Genomic DNA, 24,903 nt, shown 5'->3' with positions numbered 1-24,903 from the left:
AACTGTGGACAATTTGGTTGGCAGATTACTGTTATAGCATGTTCCACATTACCTTTCATTAGGCTGAAAAAGTGGTTACCCCCCCCCATTCCCACCTCACCTGGCCGCAGCGTACGGTTCAACAGACACATTTTTCTAACGGTCACTTACTCATTAAACCAAAGCCTCAAAACAATTATGTAGCCATTCCTGATTGCTTAATGAACCCACACACCATAAGTACACGTCTTCTCTCTTCTGCTGTTTTAAATTCTGTCTTAGCCATCCCCACACTGTCTGATGAAGGAGGTTCTACTGTACATCCAGGACGCAGACACTGAAATGGGAACAACCTCCACAACACAAAGCCTTAGAAATTACTGGTGAGTGAGTTGGCAGCATCCTGAGGAGGCCCGGTGGCAGTGTAACTGGTCAGCTCCCCGCACGGCTCTGCCCTACATACTGGCCGCCAGGATGAGCATCTCTGCCATCGTAGGCTCTGACCCCCATGGGGACACACGCAGGTCCAGATTTCCTCTAAGACAGTGTCGCTTGCCACGCTCTGCACAGGGGTGAGACAGGCATAGTGGCCCAGCTCTACAACAACCTTCTCTCTCAGCTAAGAGGGCTCACCTAACTCAACCTTCCATCCTGGGCCTGAATGGAATACAACAGCAGCCAAGTTTCTGCTCTGTTATCCACCACCATCAACAAGACTCAGAGCAGACATGTCCGGGAGACACTGAGACAACCTACCTGCCAGCCCTTGTCTGCGGTCCTGTAGTAGGGGTAGTTTTTAGTGATGTGCGTATAGATTCCGTTTAGGGTGAGCTGCTTATCAGGAGCCATGGTAATCGCTTGTACTATTAATTGTGCATAGGAATAAGGTGGCTTTGAATCATCCTGTATGGAAAAGGAAATGACAAATATTGAACAGTGAATTATCACATCACAATTATTTCCTAAAATTCAGGATCCCTGGTGTTTTAAGTCTTGCTGTGAAAATACTTAGTTTTTCTTACTATAAAAGTCATAAAATTTGATTGGAGAGAATTTGGAAAATTTGTAGGAATCAAGTGGAAAAGTATAGAGCAGTATAAAGAAGAAAATTAAAAGTCACGTAAAAAGAAAATCCAAATGGCAAAAAGAAGAAATGAGAAAAGCAGTGAGAAGCTGCCAGACCCCAGGAGACGCCCTCCAAATGCCCTCATGTCCACCCAGAAGGCCATGCACTAGTGAGGGGCAGAAGGCACCCGTGGCAGCCGTGCTGGGCACAGCCTGTCTTCTGGGTAAGCTGAGCCACGCACACCCTACAAGCGGGAGCTCGCTGGTGGAAGTCCCCACATGTACAGAGCCGTGGACAGAGTGCTCAGAGCACTACCCATGGTGACAGCTGCCTTGTGTACTGAGACATCATGTAGATGTGGCACAGACAAGCAGACACAGGGTCTCTACGCTGTCCTGCACAGCAACACAGGACATCCCAGGCCCCCACCCATTCAAGGCCATTGACGGCTCCTTGTCATCACGGCAACTGAAATGCCCACAGAGCTGCACAAGCCTGCTAGGGGAGGGGTGACCATTCCACTTGTGAACTTTTGGGAAATACATGTATCTACACCCATGATGCAAGACAGCAAAACATAAAGCTGAGTGAGAACAGTGAACTGCAGAAGAATACATTCAAGATGCTGCTGTTTACAGAAGTTCAAAAACAAACATTTAGATACGGTATTTAGGGATAATACAGAACAGCAAAGGAACACAGACAGGCCCAGTGGCAGAAACACAGGGAAGGGAGGAAGGGGGCACTTCCACACAGTCAGTTTGTTCTTGAACGTGGAAGCTGGCATAAAGAAGTTGGCTATCATTCTCTATACAGAAAGATTTAACCATATAATAGCTGCACCCAGAAGATCACATCTCCTTTAAATAGCAACCATTTCCTGAGTACTGAGGCCGGGCCTGACACTGCCAGACGGTCTCCATGGAAATCACACTTTTCCTCACAGCTGGCTCCTCTCGTTATGATCGGAGTCGGGCAGAAGGCCCAGAGCAAGGACACTCGGCTGAGAAGCGGCTGGGAGTGTGAAGCCCTCTCCATAGAGCTTGTGCCACTTGGAGTACTTCTTTGCAATCTTTTTTCTATGCACTCCTAAAAACCTTTTTATTAAAAAATGTAACGTAGACAGAAAAGCCTGTAACACGCCCGCTCACATCAGCTGAACCTTTTGAACATCAGGATAACCACACTAGGCCAAGAAGCAGAATACAGCCAGTATCCCAGAAGGTTGCGTGTGCCCTTTTTGGCCCACAACCTCCACCTCCCTGAGAGCTGGCCATTACTCCTGACCTTTTATGGTGATCACTATCTTCTGGTATTTATTAAGTTACCACCTAAGAACGCATCTGAAACAATACAATTGAGCTTTGCCTGCCTTTGTGCCTGACAGACATGGAAGCTCACGGAGCGGAGATGGCCCTGCTCAGCTCGCACCCCTGCACGAAGACACATCTCTTAAACATACAACTAAAGGAACACTATGAGGGGTTGGAAACCCTGGTGGCGTAGTAGTTAAGAGCTATGGCTGCTAACCAAAAGGTCGGCAGTTCGAATCCACTAGGTGCTCCTTGGAAACCCTATGGGGCAGTTCTACTCTGTTCTATAGGGTCACTATGAGTCGGAGTCGACTTGACCGCAATGGGTTTGGTCTTGGTTTTTATGCATGGTTCTGTTTTCTTCTATCACTTAGCACTGTATTGACGGCATTTCCTTATGAGTAAATATTCTGCATCATATCCCCTTACTGGGATACCATATTGTAACCATTCTCTTATGGTGCATTTAGGTTGTTTTCAATTTTCTACAAACTCTTGTTCAGATTTTTGTCCATTTCCTTTAGACAATGTCCTGGAAGGAAATTACTGGGTCAAAGAGTAAACACATTTAAGGTCACAGTGTGAAATATCAAAAGTCACTGTTCAAAAAGGTGACCAACATCATCTCCAGAAGTGTGTGTGTGTGTGAGAGAGAGAGAGAGATGGAGAGAGACAGACTGACTGAGAGACAGACAGACACACTCCAGGCACAGTCTCGTGGGCATGGATGCACAGAAGCCTTGTGAGTACTGAGCCATTCTCCACCTCGGCCCCACCATCAGCTCATCTCTCTCATGGAGCTGACACCTCCCACTTGGGGGCCCTCAGAGAGTGTCAAAGGGACGACAGAATGCATTTGTAAACCCCAACCCTGAGAACATGCTCAAAAGCCAGACCAAGTCAAGCACCTCATCCACTCAGACACCTTTTCTCGTCACCCAGTAGCGTGCACTCTGAAGACACACTGGTTGTGGAGGCTCTCAGACACACGGGCAGGTACCAAGAACTGTGTGGCCACATGCTATTCTCGGGACCGCTGCCTCAGGCTATAAAACATTTACCTTCGGGCTGTCTCCACCTGAGGCTTCCTTCTCATTTTCTGGCTGTGAGTTGTCAGCCATTAAATTGAGGTCAGATGGTATCACACGGCCCACTTTGTACCCCGAAGACCCTGCCCCACGGGGGCTGGATGGGCAGGAGTTTGCAGCGCTGTGGGAGACAAAGAAGTGCTCCTGTTACTCCATCAGACAACACATATCATACTGTGTTTCAGTAACTAGCTCTGACCTCAGGAAAAACAAAATACCAAAATAAAAACTGAGAGAATATCAGCATTTTCTATGAACAAATGGACTCTTGTCAATTCTCTGTGAAAGTTAAGCTCTCACAAGGGAGGGGTGGCCCGTGGGTTTCACCAGTGGAGAAGCTGAGGCACAAGACGGTCCCTCCATACTCATGTACATGTAGTCACCTACGGACAAATTCAACCACGGGAAAAGACAGACAAGCAGCTGCTGCGGCTCCCAGAATAGGGGGAGTAGGCAGCTCGTCCATCACAGAGAGCTGCACGTCAGACGACACTAAGCACACCACGGTGCAGCTGCCCGCCACAGCCCCACCTGGCCGGGTGCTCCCGGCTCCAGGCTCTGCCTGACAAACCAAACATGGCACAGCTGCCTTTCCAGACGACATACTGTCTATGTTGGTTCTTAAGAGACAAAAGTGTGTGCCCTGAAGGTGTAGCTCAGTGGCTGCCGGGTTCCCCTCACATCCTCCCCTCGGCCTCCACACCTCAGGGATAGCTCCGAGCAGACCAAGACGGGCCTCCCTGCCTCCCAACAGTGCAACCTCTCGTGGACCTGGTCAGCATGAGTCTGACTCAAGAGAGAAGTGTGTTGTTTCCATGCCTGGGTCTAAAACTACTTATTCCTCATGTTGTGCTTATTGCCAGCTGCCATCGAGTCAAGCCCCAACTCATGGTGACCCCATGTACAACAGAACAAACCAGCTGTCAGTCAGTCCTTGTGATCCACAGGGTTTTCACTGGCTGGCTTTTAGAAGTAGGTCACCGGGTCTTTCTTCTTAGTCTTAGTCTGAAATTTCCACTGAAACCTGTTCAACATCATAGCAACACACAAGCCTCCGGTGACAGACAGGTGGTGGCTGTGAGTGAGGCACACTGGCCAGGAACTGAGCCTAGGCCTCCCACGTGGAAGGAGAGAATCCTCCAGTGAACCAGTGCTCCCCCGTATACCTAATAAGATGCCCAAATACAGGTGAAAACCAGCGAGATATGCCATCTGCTGTGATTCCACCTTTCCTTCAGCCACGACACCTCACTCTGGCCTGCGCATGGCTGCAGGCTGCTCTCCCAGAGTGCTCTGGTGCACTCCACTGCGTGCTGTGGGCTCTAGGCCCCACTGGCCTGTGGTCGGACACTGTAGCTCTCTGCTTCCAGAGCGTACCTGGTCCTTCTTAGGAGGCTGTGATGAACAGTTTGTCATTTTAACGTGGTCGAATTGGCCAATCCAGCATGCAAGTGTTACGGACTGTGTCTCCCAAAATTATGTGTTGTAAATCCTAACCTCTATGCCTGTGGTTATGATCCCATCTGGGAATGGGTCGTCTTTGTTATATTAATGAGATAAGATCAGTGTAGGATATATCTTCAGTCAGTCTCTCTTGAGATATAAAAGAGATTAAATAAACAAACAGAAGCAGAGACGGGGAAAGAGAGACGCTGAGCCACGTGAAGACTGCCCAGGAACAGAAGCGCAAAGCGTAATGACCTTCCTCCAGGGCTGACAGAGAGAAGGCCTTCCCCTAGTGCCAGCACCTTGAATTTGAACTTCTAGTCTCCTGAACTGTGAGAAAATAAATTTCTATTTGTTAAGGCCACCCACTTGTGGTATTTCTGTTATAGCAGCACGAAATAACTAAGACAACAAGTTTTCAGAATTTACATGAAACCATAGCAAAGAAAATTTGAAATTCAAATTAAAACCTCAGACTTTAAACAAGTACCACAAATCGTCTGCCCCTTAAATTTATACTGTATTAAAAAGGCTCCATAAATGAAACCAGGGGCATTTGGGAACTGTGCCTTATGCCACAGGGAGCTAACAACAAAGTCTTTGGAAACTAAATGGTGTTTTAGTCCCTTCGATGCCTCCCTCTCCGTGACCATTGGCCCCAGGAATGGGCTGAGCAGCAATGGGGGACTATCTGCACACCTGCCCGGGCTGTGACTGAGGCCACATGGATGCACTAGGGAGGTGCCATGTGCACAGATGTGAGCACAGCCACATGCATCATGTACAGGTGCCCCCGCAGTGCACACAGAGACCCCGCCACACCATGGAGCCCACACTACCTGATGGTGCCCGTCGGGGAAGGCAGGGGGCTGATCAGGTGGGCCATGGAGTCTGGAATGTTGATGGTCAGAGGCGAGATCTGGGGCTGCACGGGCTTCACTGGGGACTCGGGTGCCTCCTGCTTCTCCCTCCTCTCGCTGGACAGGGCGGTGAATGTTATCTTGATGTTTGTGCTGGGAAAGCGGAACGTGCATCTGGAAAGTGAAGCAGAGTGTGAGCCTGCACCTATGGCTGGACGGTAAACACTTGTCAGAGGATAGAGGGCTCAGCGCCCCCGAGTGGCCGACACAGCCGTGGCCACACCTCACTGCAGATGAGATGCTGCACACTGTCCAGCTCTGAGACATGATGAAGGTCAGCCACACCACCTGCTGTGGGACAGCTTAGCGAGTAAAGACCATGAATGAAGTGCTTTATGACTTGTAGACAGTATGCAAACCAGCCCTGTCAGAAATATGACAGTAACTCAAAAAAGACTCAGTTACTGCTACTGCTTTTAAAATAAGTGCACAAACCTGTTTTAGATCTTGTAGCAGATTTAAAACAAAGACTGAAATACCACTTAGCATGCATTATTCCTGCCAAAATAAACACACAAACATATTAAGCAATCCACAATTTATGGGGGGGTTCTTATTTAAGAAAGAAAAATCATTTCCTTTTCTATTAAAAAGTCTTCACTTTGTCACTGAGCAAATAAGAAACATCAGGTTACGGAGAAAAGGTTCTCTCCTAACTCTCTGGCTCACCTGTGACGTCCGCCACCTGGCTCCACATTTTTGTAAAAGTTCAAAAGTGATCTCAAGTCCGCCAAAAGCAAAAGAAACACTTGGTGTGGCCTGCTTTGTGCCTTCCACATGCTCGACATTCAGAGGAAATGGATCGCACTCTACCTGCCTCCCAGACTCACGAGTCACAGCAGACCCCTTACCACCGAGGGATGTGCTATCCCTGTGTGCCCCAGTAATGCACTGCACCGATACACACCATTTGAGACCAGTTCCAGGACCGCCATGGCAGCTGGTCCCACTAGGATGGGCAGGCACACCTGAACTCCCACTCCAGCAGTCTGTCTCCTGGCCACTGACAGACAGGGTCACAGGCTGTGGAGAAGGCTGCCTGTACCAGGGCTGGGGGGCCCACAGGGCAGCAGGGCCAGGCAGAGGCCACACTGACCCATGTACACTCGAGCTCCTTGGCACATTGGAGCAGCCCCACCTGGTCCCCTGCCAAGTAACTGAGATAAAGGACGAACAGAGCCAACATTAACAGCTAATTTACAGAAAAACTGCATATTGATATTTAGTTATCGATACTGATACCAGAAATACTTATTAAATCAAATCAAATCAAATACTGTGATCCTTTGTCACGTGACTAAAAAAACAACACAAAGAATGAAATGAAACCAGTGAACTTGGAGTTAAGATTATCTGTAATACTCTTGGCAACAATTTTTTTTAAACCAAACAAATGCAATCTGGGACAAAAGGTGTTGATCAAACGTTAACTGAAACAGGTAAGCTGGGCTTCCTTCACGACTGAAAGAAGACACAGCCTCACTAAGGCCGTAGCTCTACTGCAGCCACTCAACAGAACAGACTGCAGAGCCTAGCATTTACATCTTGATGAAAGACTTCCCTGTGATGTTAAAGTTCCCCTCCTACTACCAAGGGTCCTGCGCCCTCTGACACAGTTTTCTGACTGGCCTCTAAGCTCACAAGCTGTAAATTTCACAGTGTGGATGAAACATACCCCACGCTACTGACCATCAGTACTAACTGGGCCCTGGGGAGACCAGAGGACAAACAGGACCCTGGCCACACAGTCACAGTGCAGTCAGGAGACCACACCCACACTGATGCCTGCATCAGTGGACAGAGTTCTCAACTGCCTCGGAGCGCAGGGTGCAGAGCCCAGCTCCTGGACACCACATGGTTCCAAAGAGCCCTTGTCCTACATCCTGGCAGGTACCTATGCTGGCCACAGGAAGTCAGCCTGAGACCAGAAGAACTAGATGGTACTCGACTATCACCAATGATGGCCCTGACAGGGAATATGACAGAAGAGTCCCTGACAGAGCACGAGAAAAGTGGGGTGCGGAACTCAAATTCTAGTAGAAAGACCAGACTTAATGGTCCGACTGACACTGGAGGGACCCTGGAAGACATGGCACCAGACCCTCTGTCAGCCCAGAACTGAAACCATTTCCGAAACCAACTCTTCAGAGAAAGATTAAACTGGACTATAGGACATAAAACCATATTCGTGAAAAGAGTGCTTCTTAGGTCAGGTAGATACACGAGACTAAATGGGCAGATCTGGCCCAGAGGAAAAATGGGAAAGCAATATGGGACGAGACACTGGCTGAATGGACACTGGAAATCCGGGGAGGAAAGGAGGAGTATGCTATCATATTATAGAAAGAGCAACTAGGGTCACGTAACAATGTGCGTATAAATTTTTGTATGAGAAACTAACTTCCACTGTAAGCTTTCAGTAGCGTGGGGTATGTTTCATCCACCCTGTGAAATTTACAGCTGTGAGCTTAGAGGCCAGTCAGAAAACTGTGTCAGAGGGCGCAGGACCCTTGGTAGTAGGAGGGGAACTTAAAGCACAAATAAATAAATAAATAAACCCTACAAGAATCCCGAATATTCAAAGATATCTTCCAACTTAAAAATACCTCCAAGAATATTCATAGCAACATCATCCACAAGAGCCCAAATAAAGCCACTGAACGTCCATCCACAAAAGAATATCATACTGTGGTATATCTGTTACAGAATAGCCTACACACAAAAACATGCCTAAGTCTCACACTCACTGAAAAGCCAATGTCCCCCCTCCCCGCCACATCCATTCTGTATGACTCCATGTAGGTGAAGTTCAACAGCAAAGAAAGCCAGGGCACAGTCTAGAAGTCAGGGCAGTGGACTGGGAGTGGGAGGGTACAAAGGGAAGGGGCTCTGAGTGTCCGAGCCTAACTTACTCCTTTACTAGATGCAGGTCACAAGGGGTTCTCACTAAGCTTTACAGGGGGTCTTTGCACTGTTCTGTGTGTACGTTATACTGAAGGAAAAAGAGTGGAGGCGTAACAAGACTAGAGACCAATTAAAAAACTACTTCAGGAGCCCAGGTGAAAAACAAGAGCTGGGGGCTGAAGGGCAAGGGATGGATTCGACAAACACAAAGATGAGTGAATGGGGCAAGCAGATGATTCCACGAGTTCAGGAAGCAGTTTGGTGCTGGCTAGAGTAGGCTGAGGAAAGGGTGGGTGCCCGCCGACCCCTGGACAGACAACATCGTCCGGTTTTCAGCAGAGAGAAACGCAGGACTGCAGATTTAAGAGTTGGAGACAAGCCTGGTTTCACAGCTATTGAAGACAGCCACCTCAAAATCCCTCCAAAAATTACTTGCCTTCGAGTAGCTTCTCTGTCTTATACAGCGCCACAGTCCTCCACCCACAATTCCAAAGACCAAAAAACTTTGAAAAATCGGTCCTGAAATCATTGGCAGCAAATTCTGACCTGAACTGAGAAGGAGCTAAATTATAGCTTTTAATTGTCCCACTTTGTGAGAATGTCTTATTTGCTATGGCAATGCTAATGTGCTGGGTGACAGGGGAGTGCCAACCAACACACAAGACACTCTATACAGCTCACCTAGAGGCCAAACTGCCCACCGCAACACCGCTCTGGCCACTGGTGTTTGGTGGAGTTTCTCAGAACTGGTCTGATGTGTTTAAGGGGCTAAACGGATGCCTTACTTACCAAAAAGTCCATTTAAGCTACTCTGAGCAGACCATCAGTTAGTATCTCTGCTGCTGTCCTCACTAACAGGTGAGAAACGCACAAGGCTGAGGATTACCAAAGAGTGAGATGCAAGTCTCCCTCCCTTCCTTGGCTCCCCCACCCCCACTCTCCTTCCTAGAAGGGCACCACCTCTCGTTTCCACTTACACCTCGTTCAGCAGTCACCAGAAAGTTTCAAACCCACAAAGACAGGCCCTCTCGACGAGGCTGCAAGCACAGGCAGGCGCCTTCTCAGGAGGGCAGGCGGGCAGGCAGGCAGGCGGGCAGACGCTGGATAAAGAATCTGCCCCTTAACAGAAGCTCCTCCCACCTACTATCCCCTGGTAGTGAGCCAGGACCCCACTCATGGATACATCTGTGTCCTCAATCAGGTCATCAGTGGCCAAACTGCAATGTGTTTTTCTTTTTAAAAAAGATATTTCACAATATTATTCTACTGTGATGAATCTGTGAAACATTTCATAACATGGAGGAACCTGGAAGGCATTATGCCGAGTGAAATTAGTCAGATGCAAAAGGACAAATATTGTATAAGACCCCTATCGTAAGATCTTGAGAAATAGTTTAAACTGAGAGGAACACATTCTTTTGTGCTTACAAGATGGGGGAGGGAGGGAGGGTGGGAGAGGGTTATTTACTGATTAGATCGTAGATAAGAACTACTTTAGATGAAGGGAAGGACAACACTCAATACAGGGAAGGTCAGCTCAACTGGACTGGACCAAAAGCAAAGAAGTTTGCGGAGCAAGGGCGGGGGTTTGGGGACTATGGCTTAAGGGGACTTCTAAGTCAATTGACAAAATAAATTCTATTAAGAAAACATTCTGCATCCCACTTTGAAGCCTGGGGTCTTAAATGCTAACAAGGGGCCATCTAAGATGCATCAATTGGTCTCAACCCACCTGGAGCAAAGGAGAATGAAGAACACCAAGGTCACAAGATAATTATGAGCCCAAGAGACAGAATAGGCCACCTGAACTAGAGACTTATATCATCCTGAGATCAGAAGAACTAGATGGTGGCCGGCCACAACCGATGACTGCTCTGACAGGGAGCACAACAGAGAACCCCTGAGGGAGCAGGAGATCAGTGGGATGCAGACCCCATATTCTCATAAAAAGACCAGACTTAATGGTCTGACTGAGACTAGAAGAATCCCGGCAATCATGGTTCCCAAACCTTCTCTTGGCCCAGGACAGGAACCATTCCCGAAGACAACTCTTCAGATGTAGACTGGACTGGACAATGGGTTGGAGAGAGATGCTGATGAGGAGTGAGCTACTTGTATCAGGTGGACACTTGAGACTGTGTTGGCATCTCCTGTCTAGAGGGGAGATGGGAGGGTAGAGAGGGTTAGAAACTGGCAAAATTGTCACGAAAGGAGAGACTGGAAGGGCTGACTCATTAGGGGGAGAGTAAATGGGAGTGTGTAGTAAGGTGTATATAAGTTTATATGTGAGAGACTGACTTAATTTGTAAACTTTCACTTAAAGCACAATAAAAATTATTAAAAAAAAAAACTACTCTAACAGCAAGTCCACATTTATTTGCATAAACCAAAAACCAAACCTATTGCCATCGAGTCCATTCTGACTCATACTGACCCTATAGGACAGAGCCGAGCTGCCCAGGAGCGTTTCCAAGGAGCAGCCGGTGGATTCAAACTGTTGACCTTTTGATTAGCAGCCAAGCAATTAATCACCGCACCACCAGGGCTCTTTTATTTCCGTAGTATTCCCGAATAGCTGAGGGGAATTGGATTTAGAAAATATTGGTAAGGCAAAATCAAAGTGTCAAACAGAACCAGCCACGTGATTGAGGGAAATGACCTCTGACATGTGCCCCAGAGACAGAAGGGCGGCCACATAGTGGTCAGAACACAGGTGCGAGGGGCCCAGAGACCTTACTCGCACTTCGCTCCTCAACCTACTCAAGAAGTTGAACTGATTTCACAACTCCTTCCCAGGTAAACAGCCCACAGAGTGGCCAAAAGATGGTTTAAAAGGAATAGAGAAAAATGAACAAAACGAACTGATCACCACCTACAACCTGGTTATTTACCCTTAGCACTGTCACTCCGGCCACATTCGTGAGCCCTGCCAGCCTGTAAGCCCCTCTCTCGTTTTCCTAGCTACCCTACAACGGCCTTCCTGCCTCCCAAGGACCAACAAACACGAGCCTGCACAATACAACACCATTCAGACTGTGCGTAAAGTATCAGAAGCCATTTGTCAGAAATTTTTCTTTAAGTGCCATCTCGTTACTGTACAAGTTGGTGATTTTTAATATACAGATTTAACTTAACAAAAAATTAAAATCATTAGTCACTTTGTTGTTAGGTGCCGTCGAGTTGGCTCCAACTCATAGCAACCCTACAGCACAAGAGAAGGAAATACTGCCCAGTCCTGCGCCATCCGTACAATAGTTGTTATGCTTGAGCTCACTGTTGCAGGCACCGTGTCAATACACCTTGTTGACGGTCTTCCTCTTTTCCGCTGACCCTGTACTCTGCCAAGCATGATGTCCTTCTCCAGGGACTCATCCCTCCTGACAACATGTCCAAAGTATGTAAGACGCAGTCTCGCCATCCTTGCCTCTAAGGAGCATTCTGGTTGTACTTCTTCTAAGACAGATTTGTTTGTTCTTTTGGCAGTCCATGGTATATTCACTGTTCTTTGCCAACACCACAATTCAAAGGCATCAACTCTTCTTCAGTCTTCCTTATTCATTGTCCAGCTTTCACATGCATATGATGTGATTGAAAATACCATGGCTTGGGTCAGGCGCACCATAGTCTTCAGGATGACATCTTTGCTCTTCGACACTTTGAAGAGGTCCTTTGCAGCAGATTTACCCAATGCAATGCGTCTTTTGATTTCTTGACTGCTGCTTCCATGGGTGTTGATTGTGGATCCAAGTGAAATGAAATCCTTGACAACTTCAATCTTTTCTCCGTTTATCACGATGCTGCTCATTAGTCCAGTTGTGAGAGATTTTTGTTTTCTTTATGTTGAGGTGTAATCCAGACTGAAGGCTGTGGTCTTTGATCTTCATTAGTAAGTGCTTCAAGTCCTCTTCACTTTCAGCAAGCAAGGTTGTGTCATCTGCATAATGCAGGTTGTTAATGAGTCTTCCTCCAAATCTTGATGCCCCGTTCTTCTTCATATAGTCCAGCTTCTCATATTATTTGTTCAGCATACAGATTAAATAGGTATGGTGAGAAAGAATACAACCCTGACGCACACCTTTCCTGACTTTAAACTAATCAGTATCCCCTTGTTCTGTCCAAATAACTGCCTCATGATCTTTGTAAACGTTCCTCATGAGCACAATTAAGTATTCTGGAATTCCCATTCTGCACTGTGTTATCCATAGTTTGTTATGATCCACACAGTCGAATGCCTTTACATAATCAATAAAACACAGCTAAACATCCTTCTGGTATTCTCTGCTTTCAGCCAGAATCCACTTGACATCAGCAATGATATCCCTGGTTCCACATCCTCTTCCGAAACCGGCGAGAATTTCTGGCAGTTCCCTGTCGACATATTCCTGCAGCCGTTTTTGAATGATCTTTTTGCTCACGTGTGATATTAATGATATTGTTCTGTAATTTCCACATTCGGTTGGATCACCTTTCTTGGGAATAGGCATAAATATGGATCTCTTCCAATCAGTTGGCCAGGAAGCTGTCTTCCGTATTTCTTGGCAGAGACGAGTGAGCCCCTCCAGCGCTGCATCTGTTTGTTGAAACATCTCAATTGATATTCCATCAATTCCTGGAGTCCTGTTTTTCGCCAATGCCTTCAGAGCAGCTTGGACTTCTTCCTTCAGTACCATCAGTTCCTGATCATATGCCACCTCTTGAAATGGTTGAATATCGACTAATTCTTTTTGGTATAATGACTGTGTATTCCATCTTCTTTTGATGTTTCCTGCATCATTTAATATTTTCCCTGGAATCCTTCACTATTGCAACTTGAGGCTTGAATTTTTTCTTCAGTTCTTTCAGCCTGAGAAACGCCGAGCGTGTTCTTACCTTTTGGTTTTCCATCTCCAGCTCTTTGCACACGTCATTATAATACTTTATTTTGTCTTCTCGAGAGGCCCTTTGAAATCTTCTGTTCAGTTCTTTTACTTCATCAATTCTTCCTTTTGCTTTAGCTGCTCAACGCTCAAGAGCAAGTTTCAGAGTCTCCTCTGACATCCACCTTGGTCTTTTCTTTCTTTCCTGTCTTTTCAGTGACCTCTTGCTTTCTTCACAGAGGATGTCCTTGATGTCATTCCACAACTCCTCTGGCCTTCGGTCACTAGCGTTCAATGAGTCAAATTTATTCTTGAGATGGTCTCTAAATTCAGGTGGGATATACTCAAGGTCATATTTTGGCTCTCCTGGACTTGCTCTGATTTTCTTCAGTTTCAGCTTGAACTTGCATATGAGCAATTGATGGTCTGTTCTACAGTCAGCCCCTGGCCTTGTTCTGACTGATGATATTGAGCTTTTCCATCGTCTCTTTCCACAGATGTAGTCAATTTGATTTCTGTGTGTTCTACCTGGCAAGGTCCACGTGTATAGTCACCATTTATGTTGGTAAAAGAAGGTATTTGCAATGAAGAAGTCATTGGTCTTGCAAAATTCTATCATTGGATATCCGGCATTGTTTCTATCACCAAGGCCATATTTTCCAACTATTGATCCTTCTTTGTTTCCAACTTTCACATTCCAATCGCCAGTAATTATCAATGCATCTTGATCGCATGTTTGATCAATTTCAGACTGCAGTAGCTGATAAAAATCTTCTGTTTCTTCATCTTTGGCCCTAGTTGTTGGTGGGTAAATTTGAGTAACAGTCGTATTAACTGGTCTTCCTTGTAAAAGTATGGATATTATCCTATCACTGACAGCGTTGTACTTCAGGACAGATCTTGAAACGTTCTTTTTGACGATGACTGCAACGCCATTCCTCTTTAAGTTGTCATTCCCAGCACAGTAGACTACATGATTGTCTGATTCAAAATGGCCAATACCAGTCCATTTCAGCTCACTAATGCCTAGGATATCGATGTTTCCATGTTCCATTTCATTTTTGACGATTTCCAATTTTCCTAGATTCATACTTTGTACATTTAAGGTTCCGATTATTAATGGATGTTTGCAGCTGTTTCTTCTCATTTTGAGTTGTGCCACATCAGCAAATGAAGGTCCTGAAAGCTTTACTCCATCCACGTCATTACGGTCAACTCTACTTTGAGAAGGTAGCTCTTTCCCAGTCATCTTTTGAGTGCCTTCCAACCTGGGGGGCTCATCTTCTAGCACTATATCAGACAGTGTTCCGCTGCTATTCATAAGGTTTTCATTGGCTAATGCTTTTCAGAAGTAGACTGCCGGGTCCTTCTTCCCAGTCTGTCTTAGTCTGGAAGCTCAGCTGAAACCTTTCCTCCATGGGTGACCCTGCTGGTATCTGAATACCGGTGGTATAGCTTCCAGCATCACAGCAACACACAAGCCCCCACAGTACAACAAACTGACAGACATGTGGGGGATTAGTCACTTAGAATCTGTATTTTTACACTGTAAAAGAAAAAAATTTTTTTTTAATTTTTTAAAATTTTTACACTGTAACACCCTAAAATTGCTTGTTTCAGGATGCCTTTTATGGAGTTTCGGAAACCCTGGTGGCGTAATGGTTAAATGCTACGGCTGCTAACCAAAGGGTGGGAAATTCAAATCCACCAGGCGCTTCTTGGAAACTCTATGGGGGCAGTTCTACTCTGTCCTATAGGGTGGCTATGAGTCGGAATTGACTCAACGGCACTGGGCTGGGTTTTCATGTAGTTTCTTCAAAACATGCCTTTTCATCCCCACCTGACAGCACTGAAGCCTGCATACCTCCCCTTTGCTCTCAGCTGGCGACACGCCTGTGCCCAAAGGCAGGCCACCCAGGGCACCTGGAGGACGCCGTGGAGCTCACAGGCAAAGTCCAGTGCCCAGACCTGGGGAAGTCTGCTCCCAGGACACGAAGCTGAGGCTATGTGCGCCTGAGGAAAAGCCCTCTCTGTCCTCGAAGACGGCTTCTGAATTTCAAGCCAACACTGTGGTGACAAAAAGCTTTTCAACTCAACAAGCTCAGGAGCTGATGTGCCAGGAAAATCAATAAATGCTACAGACCTCTGCTGTCAGTCTTGTTGGTACACATAAAACTCAGAGAATGCAGGGCAGAATAAAGCGCTACCCTGACAATCACTGCCAGAGTAAGAGTCCTCCCCAGGAGCCATGAACTCCAGGTAAAGAGAAGACTCTGGCTGCAGCCATCCTCGCAGCCCCACAGAGCAATCTGCATGCACAAGAGCGGGCAGCCTCAAGTGGCCTCCCAGCAAAGAGCAGGCTGGAGGCTGGAGAGGGCACTCAGTCTGTGGGTGGGCAGTGGGACTAGAGCACCATTCCCAGTGAGGGAGCTGTGTCCACACCGCTGTACGGACGGTGAGGGAGCTGCGTCCACTAAGACAAAAACCCAAAGGCAATCAGCTGCCAGGTTACTCCGGGACACCTCTGCCCACAATGCTGACCCTGGGCTGGATGGCTCTCTGCATTGTAGGACATCGAGCAGCATCCTGAGCCTCTGCCCACTATGTGCCAGGGGCACCCCCTCCCAGTTGTGACAAAGAAACACATCCCCCAGGAGGCGCAGGGAGACAGACTCCCCCTGAGTGAGAACCACAGCTAATCCTGATACCTTTCAGTGGTTGAGACACAAGACACATTTCGTCATAAATGACAAACAGCAGCCAAAGCCAACTCTTGTCTAAAAGCCCTGTGGAATACTCAGCAGCGCACCTTCTCTATAGCTCTCAGCAGCGGCCAAGCCATGGGCCTCCTAACACACTCCTGAACTGAGCTGGCCAAGAGAGAAGGTGCTGGGCCAGCCCACAGATAGAGACAGGCACACACAAGAGACCCCAGTGGGCGATGGCTCTCTTCAGGTAAGCTTGTTTCTCAAAGTGTGTCAGAAATTCAAATTATTTTGGTCTAAAATGTCCTAAACTACTAAGTAAACAGTTTTGCTACTGCAAAGAAGGCCTAAACACCACGTAAAGTGGAAGTAGGCTGGTTGCTGGGCTACTTTTGACTTAGTAAAGTACTTATTACACTAAGATAGCTGCATTGTGCATCCAACGTCTACTTATCAGTGAAAAAATTATCTCCATTTGCCAACTGAGTGAAGCCTTAAGCTTTTAAGGAGTTTCCCCCAAAATCCACAGTGGTCACTAAATGTGCACACCTGGGGGCACACACTTGAAGTACGTTCAAGTGGGGAAGCAGTGGCCCTTCTGCTTGCACGTAGCCTATTCCTGAGCACGGGCACTCAGCTCTGCTTGCGGACGAGCTGTAAAATTAGGGCATTTAAGGCTACAACCAATGACTGTCCTGACAGGGAACACGACAGAGAACCCGAGGGAGCCGGAGAGCGGTGGGATGCAGACCCCAAATTCTCCGTGAAAAGACCAGACTTAATGGTCTGACTGAGACTAGAATGACCCCAGAGGTCATGGTCCCCAGACTTTGTTAGCCCAAGACAGGAACCATGCCCAAAGCCAACTCTTCAGACAGGGATTGGACCAGACTATGGGATAGACAACGATACTGGTGAAGAATGGGCTTTTTGGATCAAGTGGACACATGAGACTATGTTGGCATCTCCTGTCTGAAGGGGAGATGAGAGGGTAGAGGGGATCAGAAGCTGGCTGAATGGACACAAAAAGAGAGAGTGGAGGGAAGGAGTGTGCTGTCTCATTAAGGGGAGAGCAATTAAGAGTTTATAGCAAGGTGTTTATAAATTTTTGTGTCAGAGTCCGACTTGATTTGTAAACTTTCACTTAAAGCACAATAGAAATTAAAAAAAAAAAAGGAGGGCATTTAAGCCATCCCTACACGTCAACATAAAGAATGAAAACGAAATTCCTCATAACTGAACTGATAAGCAACATAATGATAAACGGAGAAAATACTGACATTGTCAAGGATTTCATTTTACTTGGATCCACAAACTACGCCCATGAAAGCAGTCAAGAAATCAAACGACATCACCCCGACATTACTGGCACAAATCAAAAAAACAGAACAATAACAAGTGTTGGAGAGGTTGTGGGTAGATCAGTACTCTTATGCACTGCTGGTGGGAATGCAAAATGGTACAGCCATTTTGGAAAACGATATGGCGCTTCCTTAGAAATCTAGAAATACCATTATGATCCAGCAATCCCACTCCCGGGAATATACCCTAGAGAAATAAGAGCCATCCCATTAACAGACATACGCACACCCACGTTCACTGCAACATTGTTCACAGTAGGAAAAAGATGGAAACCTAGATGCCCATCAACAGATGCATGAATAAACTATGGCACATACACACAATGGAGTATTACGAAACAATGAAGAACAATGATGGATTAGCGAAGCATCTCACAACATGGATGAAGCTGGAGGGAGTTACGCTGAGTGAAATAAGTCAATGATCACAAAAAGACAAATACTGTATTAGACCATTACTATAAAAACTCATGAAAATGTTTACACACAGAAACAATCTTTGATGGTTACGAGGGAGGGGAGGGATGGGAGGGAAAAACACTAAACGGACAACAGATAAATGGTTAACTTTGGTGACTCATAAAACAGTATACAATAGTGAGGAAGCCAACACCTGTCCAAAGCAAGGTCATGGAAGCTCCAAAGGCTGAGGGTTGTGGGGACCGTGGTCTCAGGGAACATCTAGCTCAGTTGGCATAACATAATTTATCAAGAAAAATTTCTACATTCTACTTTGGTGAGTAGTGTCTAGGGTCTTAAAAGCTTGTGAACAGCCATCTAAGATACTCCACTGGTCTCGCTCCATCCAAAGCAAGGGAGAATGAAGAAAACCAAGGGCATAAGGGAAGGATTAGTCCAAAGGACTAATGGACCACCAACTACCACAGCCTCCACAAGACTGAGTTCACCACAACTAGATAGTGCCCGGCTACCATCACTGACTGCTCTGACAGGGATCATCACAATAGAGGGTCCTAGACAGAGCTGGAGAAAAATGTAGAAGAAAATTCTAATTCACACACACACACAAAAGACCAGACTTAGTGGTCTGACAGAGACTGGAAAAACCCTGAAAGTATGGCCCCCTGACAACTCAGTAATGAAGTCGCTCCTGAGGTTCAACCTTCAGCCAAAGATTAGACAGGTCCATAAAACAAAACGAGACTAAATGAGCACACCAGCCCAGGGGCAAGGACGAGAAGGCAGGAGGGGACAAGAAAGCTGGTAATGAGGAACCCAAGGTTCAGAAAGGGAGGGTGCTGACATGTTGCGGGGTTGGCAACCAGTGTGACAAAACAACTCGTATTGTTTAATGAGAAGCTAGTTTACTCTGTAAACCTTCATCTAAATTAAAAAAAAAAAATCAAACTACGCATTGCGATCGGGCAAATCTGCTGCAAAAGACCTCTTTAAAGTGTTGAAAAGCGAAGATGTCACTGCGAAAATGTTACTTTGAGGACCGAGATCCGCGTGACCCAAGCCATGGTGTTTTCAATCGCCTCATATGCATGCGAAAGCTGGACGATGAATAGGGAAAACCAAAGAATTGATGCCTTTGAATATGGTACTGGCAATGAATATTGAATATACCATGGACTGCCAGAAGAACGAGTAAGTCTGTCTTGAAAGAAGTACACCAAGACTGCTCCTTGGAAGCGAGGATGGTGAAACTTCGTCTCCCACACTTTGGGCATGTCATCAGAGGGAACCAGTCCCTGCATAAGGACATCCTTCTTGTTAAGATGGAGGGTCGGTGAAAAACAGAAAGGCCCTCAAAGAGATGGATTGACACAGTGGTTGCAGTGATGGGCTCAGGCATCACAATGACTGTGAGGATGGCGCAGGACTGGCAGTGTTTCCTTCTGTAGTACAGAGGGCAGCTGTGAGCTGAACCGACTCGATGGCACCTCACACAGCCCTTGAATAGAAAACACACTAGGCCTTCCTAGTCTCTGCCTGGATAGCTCTGAAGGGTCTTCAAACAATCGCCTTTTGGGAACTCAGCTCTCTCTAGGTGGTTCCTTCGCACACTTGCGCTCTGATAATCAGCAGGGTGTGATCAGCAGAGTGTCTATTCTTCCTAGCCCCAATCTCATCTCCTCCCACCTTACAACATACACACCTCACACCACCATCTACCTACTAGATCTCCAGCTGTACACCAGCTGGCCCCTTCTTGTCCCTGCATTATAAAGCCCTCTAAAGGCTGCCCAAAACTCCCAGATGGCCGTGACCATGGATCCCCATGAACACAACACTGCAGGCCACCGTCCTTTTCCCCAAGGCAGAATCCTCTCCTGGCACAGCTTCTAACTTCCCTGTTTATAGTATTAGCATTCTCTGGGAACCCTGGTCCTGCCCTGTTCCCATTTCAAGCAGGGCCCAGTTGCTCCAGGTTGCTTTCATCCTTAACACGATGGCTCCATCTGAGACAGAGTGGCTGCCTAGCAGTCTGCTCCCCGCTCTCCATCCCCATGAGAGGATGGTCTCTGATTTAGTAGCAGGTCTTCAGGTTGACCCAGTCAAAACTTAAGTTGAAAGTCAGAACATGCCAGATGAGAAAAGAGGTGCTGCTGCATGGCTGGGTAGAACTAACAGGCTGTTAATTTAGCGTAAGAACACATGGTCACTTTTCTAAATAAACACAACTTTAGTTTTGCATGTTAAATAGTTTTGGGAAACAGTAAACTCCTCTTGTTCGATTTATATTTGGTTCTTAATCTAGGATCTTATTTATCAAAAATGTCAAATTTGTTAAGTATTTTCAAAGTATAAACTTAAGTGTTAAAAAATTGCTCATTTTTGTTTATAAATTAGACTTAGTTTGCTCCTGTGGTAACAACTACAAATATTCCTGCCCAAATGATCTTCCTAAAACACTTCACTACTCACTTGGGTGCCAGGCCAGGTCTGTGGACAAACATATACCCTGCCCTCAGGAGAACATTCCTCAGTTTGTCCCTGACCAAAGTGAAACCCCCCTCCCGACGCCCGCCCCTCGTGGCCCAGGCAAACCTCGCACTCAAGCTGCTCTATAACCTGCCTAGTGTGCCTTCCCAGCCCAAACTGCAGCTTCTCCCAGTGACAGCTATGCCTGGGAGCCCACCTCCACCTGCTGAGCTCTCTGGTCCTGGCATCCCCAGCCCCAGGTAACACCTGTACCTCCAGAGAGTCGGATGCTCTCAGAGAGGAAAAAGTTGGATTTCTTTACACACAGCCCAGTACACTTGGCCAACAATCAAGAATTTGCCGAAACCACTGTTCCCTGGAAATCCAAACGCCCTGGCACTCTGAGGAACACTCAGCACAGGCCTCACCTACCACCGCAAGATCATCACCATGGAAACGTCGCTTATACTCAGATCTTACCAAAGACGTTTAAAGTATGGCAGCCAACAGACAGGATCACAGTTCTCATGTTTCTCTCTTACCCCCAAATCAATTAGTTATGTAGTATATTAACACAATGACAAGCCACACTTTAAGGTACACTACTTATTTACTCTTCTAAATTCTCTGTAAATTTTTAATATAAGCCACAAAATGTAAATTCATTTTGAACTTGGAATTAGAATAAAATCATTATGGTTCAAATAAGAGGCCAACGATGGCCTTTCATACTTTTGAACTCTACAGTTTTTCAGTTCAGAAGACAAATCTGACACAGCATTAGAAAGCTTCAGATTCTGCATAATTGCTCTAAATCACATGAGCTTTTAAGCTTACGCAAACTGATTTTTAACTTAAAAGGAACTTGTAACATCAAACTAAGCACTGAGCTTAAATTCAAGAAGATTTTAAAACAATTAATCTACATTTACCAGTTTTCCTTACACAGAATTTGTCCTGGTAACCTGTATCTGTCACCACCCTACACCAAAACCTTGAAAACGAAGCCCTTCCAGAGAAAGCTGATTAAGCATTCACCCAGTGCAAGTTCCAAAGCCCTTCTGTGAAGAGCACCATCGTGCTCTGCCAGCCCAGGTGGGTGCCAGGCCCCCCCCCAAAGGGAGCTGCCTATCTCAGCCCCAGCTGCCCAGGCCTCTTCCCCGGGCACAGAGCTGGCAGGATGGTGGGAAGCTTGGCCTTGCACCCGTGGCCATCCTTACTCATCTCTACTGAAAGCCACTCTGCACCTCCATAAGGTCTGAATCCTGCTCTCCAGTCAGGCTTAGCACGCCAGCATGTGTGGGATTCCACTCAGCACAAATGGTTTCGGTTGACTGGTAACAAGAGAGTTTCCATGAAAAAAATTCAAAATCCAAAGTGGTTGAAATGGCAAATATTGTTATACATTTTACCATAATCAAGAAATAAAATGAAAAAAGGTTGATACAAGATGTTAAAAAATTACAAAAAAAAAACAAAACAAAAACTGTTGACCTCGAGTTGATTCCAACTCATAGTGACCCTGTAGGACAGAGTGGAACAGCCCCATACAGTTTCCAAGGGTGTAATCTTTATTTACCAAGGTTGTAATCTTTACAGTAGTAGATCGAGATGTCTTATCTCCCTCAGAGGGGCTAGCAGATTCGAACTGCCGACCCTTGGGTTAGCAGCCCAGTGCTGAACCACTACGCCATCTGGGCTCCTCACACTGTGTATTATCAAGGTTTAAAGACCACTCTAAGACTAAGCAGTAACACTACACAAAACAAAAAACAAGGAATTAAGAAAACGAACAGGTTTTATCAGCATTTTAACAACTGGATGAGTTGTTAAATCAGCTCAACAGCAACGGGTTTTCTGACTTAACAACTGAAAGCAGTTAAAAATGCCCGTTCGTGGACAAAGGCTGGACTTGTAATGAATGACCTAGAAAGGAACCCCCTAAGGAATAATTAGCATTTCCTAGAGAGCAGGTTTCTGTGTTTCAAGCAAATTATAACCTGAAAAACCCACAGAATCAAACTGAATTTTCTGTAGTGGGACTGACAGTTCCCATTTAACACTCTAAATAATCTTTTAACAATCTCTAAATAATAAATTGCCATTTTTTAAAAAAAAAGTATCCAATTTTTCCAAAATTTTAAGTTTCAAGCACGGATTTTAAGAAGCATCATGTCTGAACAGTTGTCCATTTTTAGGCTACCGAAAATACTATGGGGAAAAAGAAGTCCTTGCAGCTTGTAAAAAAACGTGTAAGACAAAGTAACAGACGACACGTTAGCAGCTAAGAAAAAGACTGTAGGCCTGGCCAGTTCGTCCAACTACATACAAGTAACACTTGTGCTCAGTACCACCTGGTCCTGAAGCATAAACGGTAAGCAGGAGACCTCGGGAAACCCGGGTCCCACGCGCAGTTCCCCGGCTGCAGCTCTGAGAGGGTGAGAGCGCCGAAGGCTGCTGCACCGGCCGCGGCCGGCGGGTATCTGGGGACGGGGGGGGTCGTGGGCCAGACGGAAAAAAGCCGTGTTTGGGATCCCAGGGTGGGGTCCGGGCTGGGGGTCGTGGCTCACGGTCCGGGTATGGGTGGCGGTCTGGGTCCTAGTTGTGGGTGTGGCGGTGGTCGTGAGTTGAGGTCCAGGCTAAGGGTCGTGGAGTGGGAGGTCAGGGTCCGGGTCTGGGTAGTGGACCAAGCGGACTCGGTCTCGGTCCGGGCCGGGGTGGTGGGATCGGGGTCGAGACCGGACAGGGAGTCGTAGGTCAGGGTTCGAGTTGGAGTAGGGGTTCCGGTCGTGGGTAGGAGTCCGAGCCGGCGGTGATGCGGTCAGAGACAGGGATTCAGGCCCCGGTGGTGGGATCGGGGTCGAGACCAGACAGGGAGTCGTAGGTCAGGGTTCGAGTTGGAGTCGGGGTTCGGGTCGTGGGTAGGGGTCGGAGACGGCGGTGATGGGGTCAGAGATCAGGGTTCTGGCCGGGGGTGGTGGGGTCGGAGGCCAGGTTCCGAGCCGGGGTCCGGCCCGCGAGTGGGGGTCCGGGCCGAGGATCGTGACTTGAGGTCCAGGCTAAGGGTCGTGGAGTGGGAGATCAGGGTCCGGGTCTGGGTAGTGGACCAAGCGGACTCGGTCTCGGTCCGGGCCAGGGTGGTGGGATCGGGGTCGAGACCGGACAGGGAATCGTAGGTCAGGGTTCGAGTTGGAGTCGGGGTTCGGGTCGTGAGTAGGACTGCGAGCCGGCGGTGATGGGGTCAGAGGTCAGGGTTCGGGCCTGGGGTGGTGGGGTCGGAGGCCAGGTTCCGAGTCGGGGTCCGGCCCGCGAGTAGGGGTCCGGGCCGGGCAAGCCCGGCTGCAGGCCCCGCCCCCGCCCGCCCCCGGTCCCGGCCCCGCCCCCGACCCCCGCGCCCGGCGGCGCCACTCACACGCGCGGCAGCTGCAGCGGCGGCGCCCCGCGCCTCTGGAACACGCCGTCCACGAACACGCCGTTCTTGCCGAGGCAGCGTAAGTAGAAGTCGCCGCCGGCGCCGGCGTCGGGCCTCGGCTGCGCGGGCGGCTCCGGGACCCCGCCATGGCCGCCGCCGCCGCCGCCCGGGGGCGTGAAGATCTCGAGGTGGCGTCGGGAGATGAAGCTCGAGTGGCCCATGCTCACGTCCACCGAGCCCTGCGACGAGTTGCGCCCGATGGTCACGGAGCGCTTCTTCATCAGGTACTCGAACTCGCGGCCCTCCAGCCGCGCCACGGCCCAGCCGCCCGGCGGGGACCCGCCGCCCCCGGCCCCGCCGCCGCCCGCGGGCGGGGGGCCCGAGCCCGACAGCGCCGCCGCGGCCGCCGCCATCCCGGCTGTGAGCGCCGGCCGCTCGCGGGCGGGGCGGGCCGAGGCCCAGGCCGCCGCCGCGCGCACCGGGCAGAGGAGGGGCGAGCGAGGCGCCGGCCGGCCGGCGAGCGAGGAGCGGCGGCGAGGGGCGGGAGGAGCGCGGCGCGCCACCGACCGGCGCCGGGCCCGCCCCGCGCTGACTGACGGCCGCGCGCGCCTGTGGCGGCGGCGCACGGCAGTGGGGCTACCGGCGCCGGCCAATGGCGGGCCACGCCGCGCGGCGGACGTACGTCCGGCCGCGACGCCCCGACGCACGCTGGGCTGCGGGCCGCGCGGAAAACCCGGCGCGGATGTCCGGGGCCGCGCGGGATCGGGCTCACCGGTTCTCGGCCTGCGGCCCCGCTACCGCCGGGCAGGGGGCGCGGCGCGTGGGGAGAGCCCGGGCGGGGGTGCGGGGCCGGGGCCAAGGTCACCGCGGACACCGACGCTCGTTCCTGCGTCGCGACCCCGCAGCCGAGAGGGCGTCCGAGTCTAGCGCTGACGCCGGGAGCGGAGCCGCCTCCGGTGGGGGC

At 48.5% G+C, this 24,903-nt stretch overlaps 1 protein-coding gene across 2 annotated transcripts in view; it reads right to left on the bottom strand.

Moving 5' to 3' along the window:
- FOXK2 (forkhead box K2) overlaps positions 1-24,358 on the bottom strand; it is a 39,360-nt gene extending 15,002 nt beyond the window's left edge. For both annotated transcript variants that reach the window (XM_049859173.1, XM_049859174.1), the window contains exons 1-4: positions 23,940-24,358; positions 5,732-5,926; positions 3,420-3,567; positions 736-882 (exon numbers count right to left, since the gene is read on the bottom strand). In XM_049859173.1, coding sequence (XP_049715130.1) covers positions 736-882; positions 3,420-3,567; positions 5,732-5,926; positions 23,940-24,352 — 903 coding nt within the window. In that variant the 5' untranslated portion in view covers positions 24,353-24,358. The remainder of the gene's footprint in view (positions 1-735; positions 883-3,419; positions 3,568-5,731; positions 5,927-23,939) is intronic.
- Positions 24,359-24,903: the final 545 nt, after the last annotated feature.

Source organism: Elephas maximus, chromosome 19, assembly GCF_024166365.1.
Source record: "Elephas maximus indicus isolate mEleMax1 chromosome 19, mEleMax1 primary haplotype, whole genome shotgun sequence".
Classification (NCBI taxonomy): domain Eukaryota; kingdom Metazoa; phylum Chordata; class Mammalia; order Proboscidea; family Elephantidae; genus Elephas; species Elephas maximus.
The sequence above is the reverse complement of the archived record's forward strand: the minus strand, read 5'-3'. Positions and strand labels throughout refer to the sequence as shown.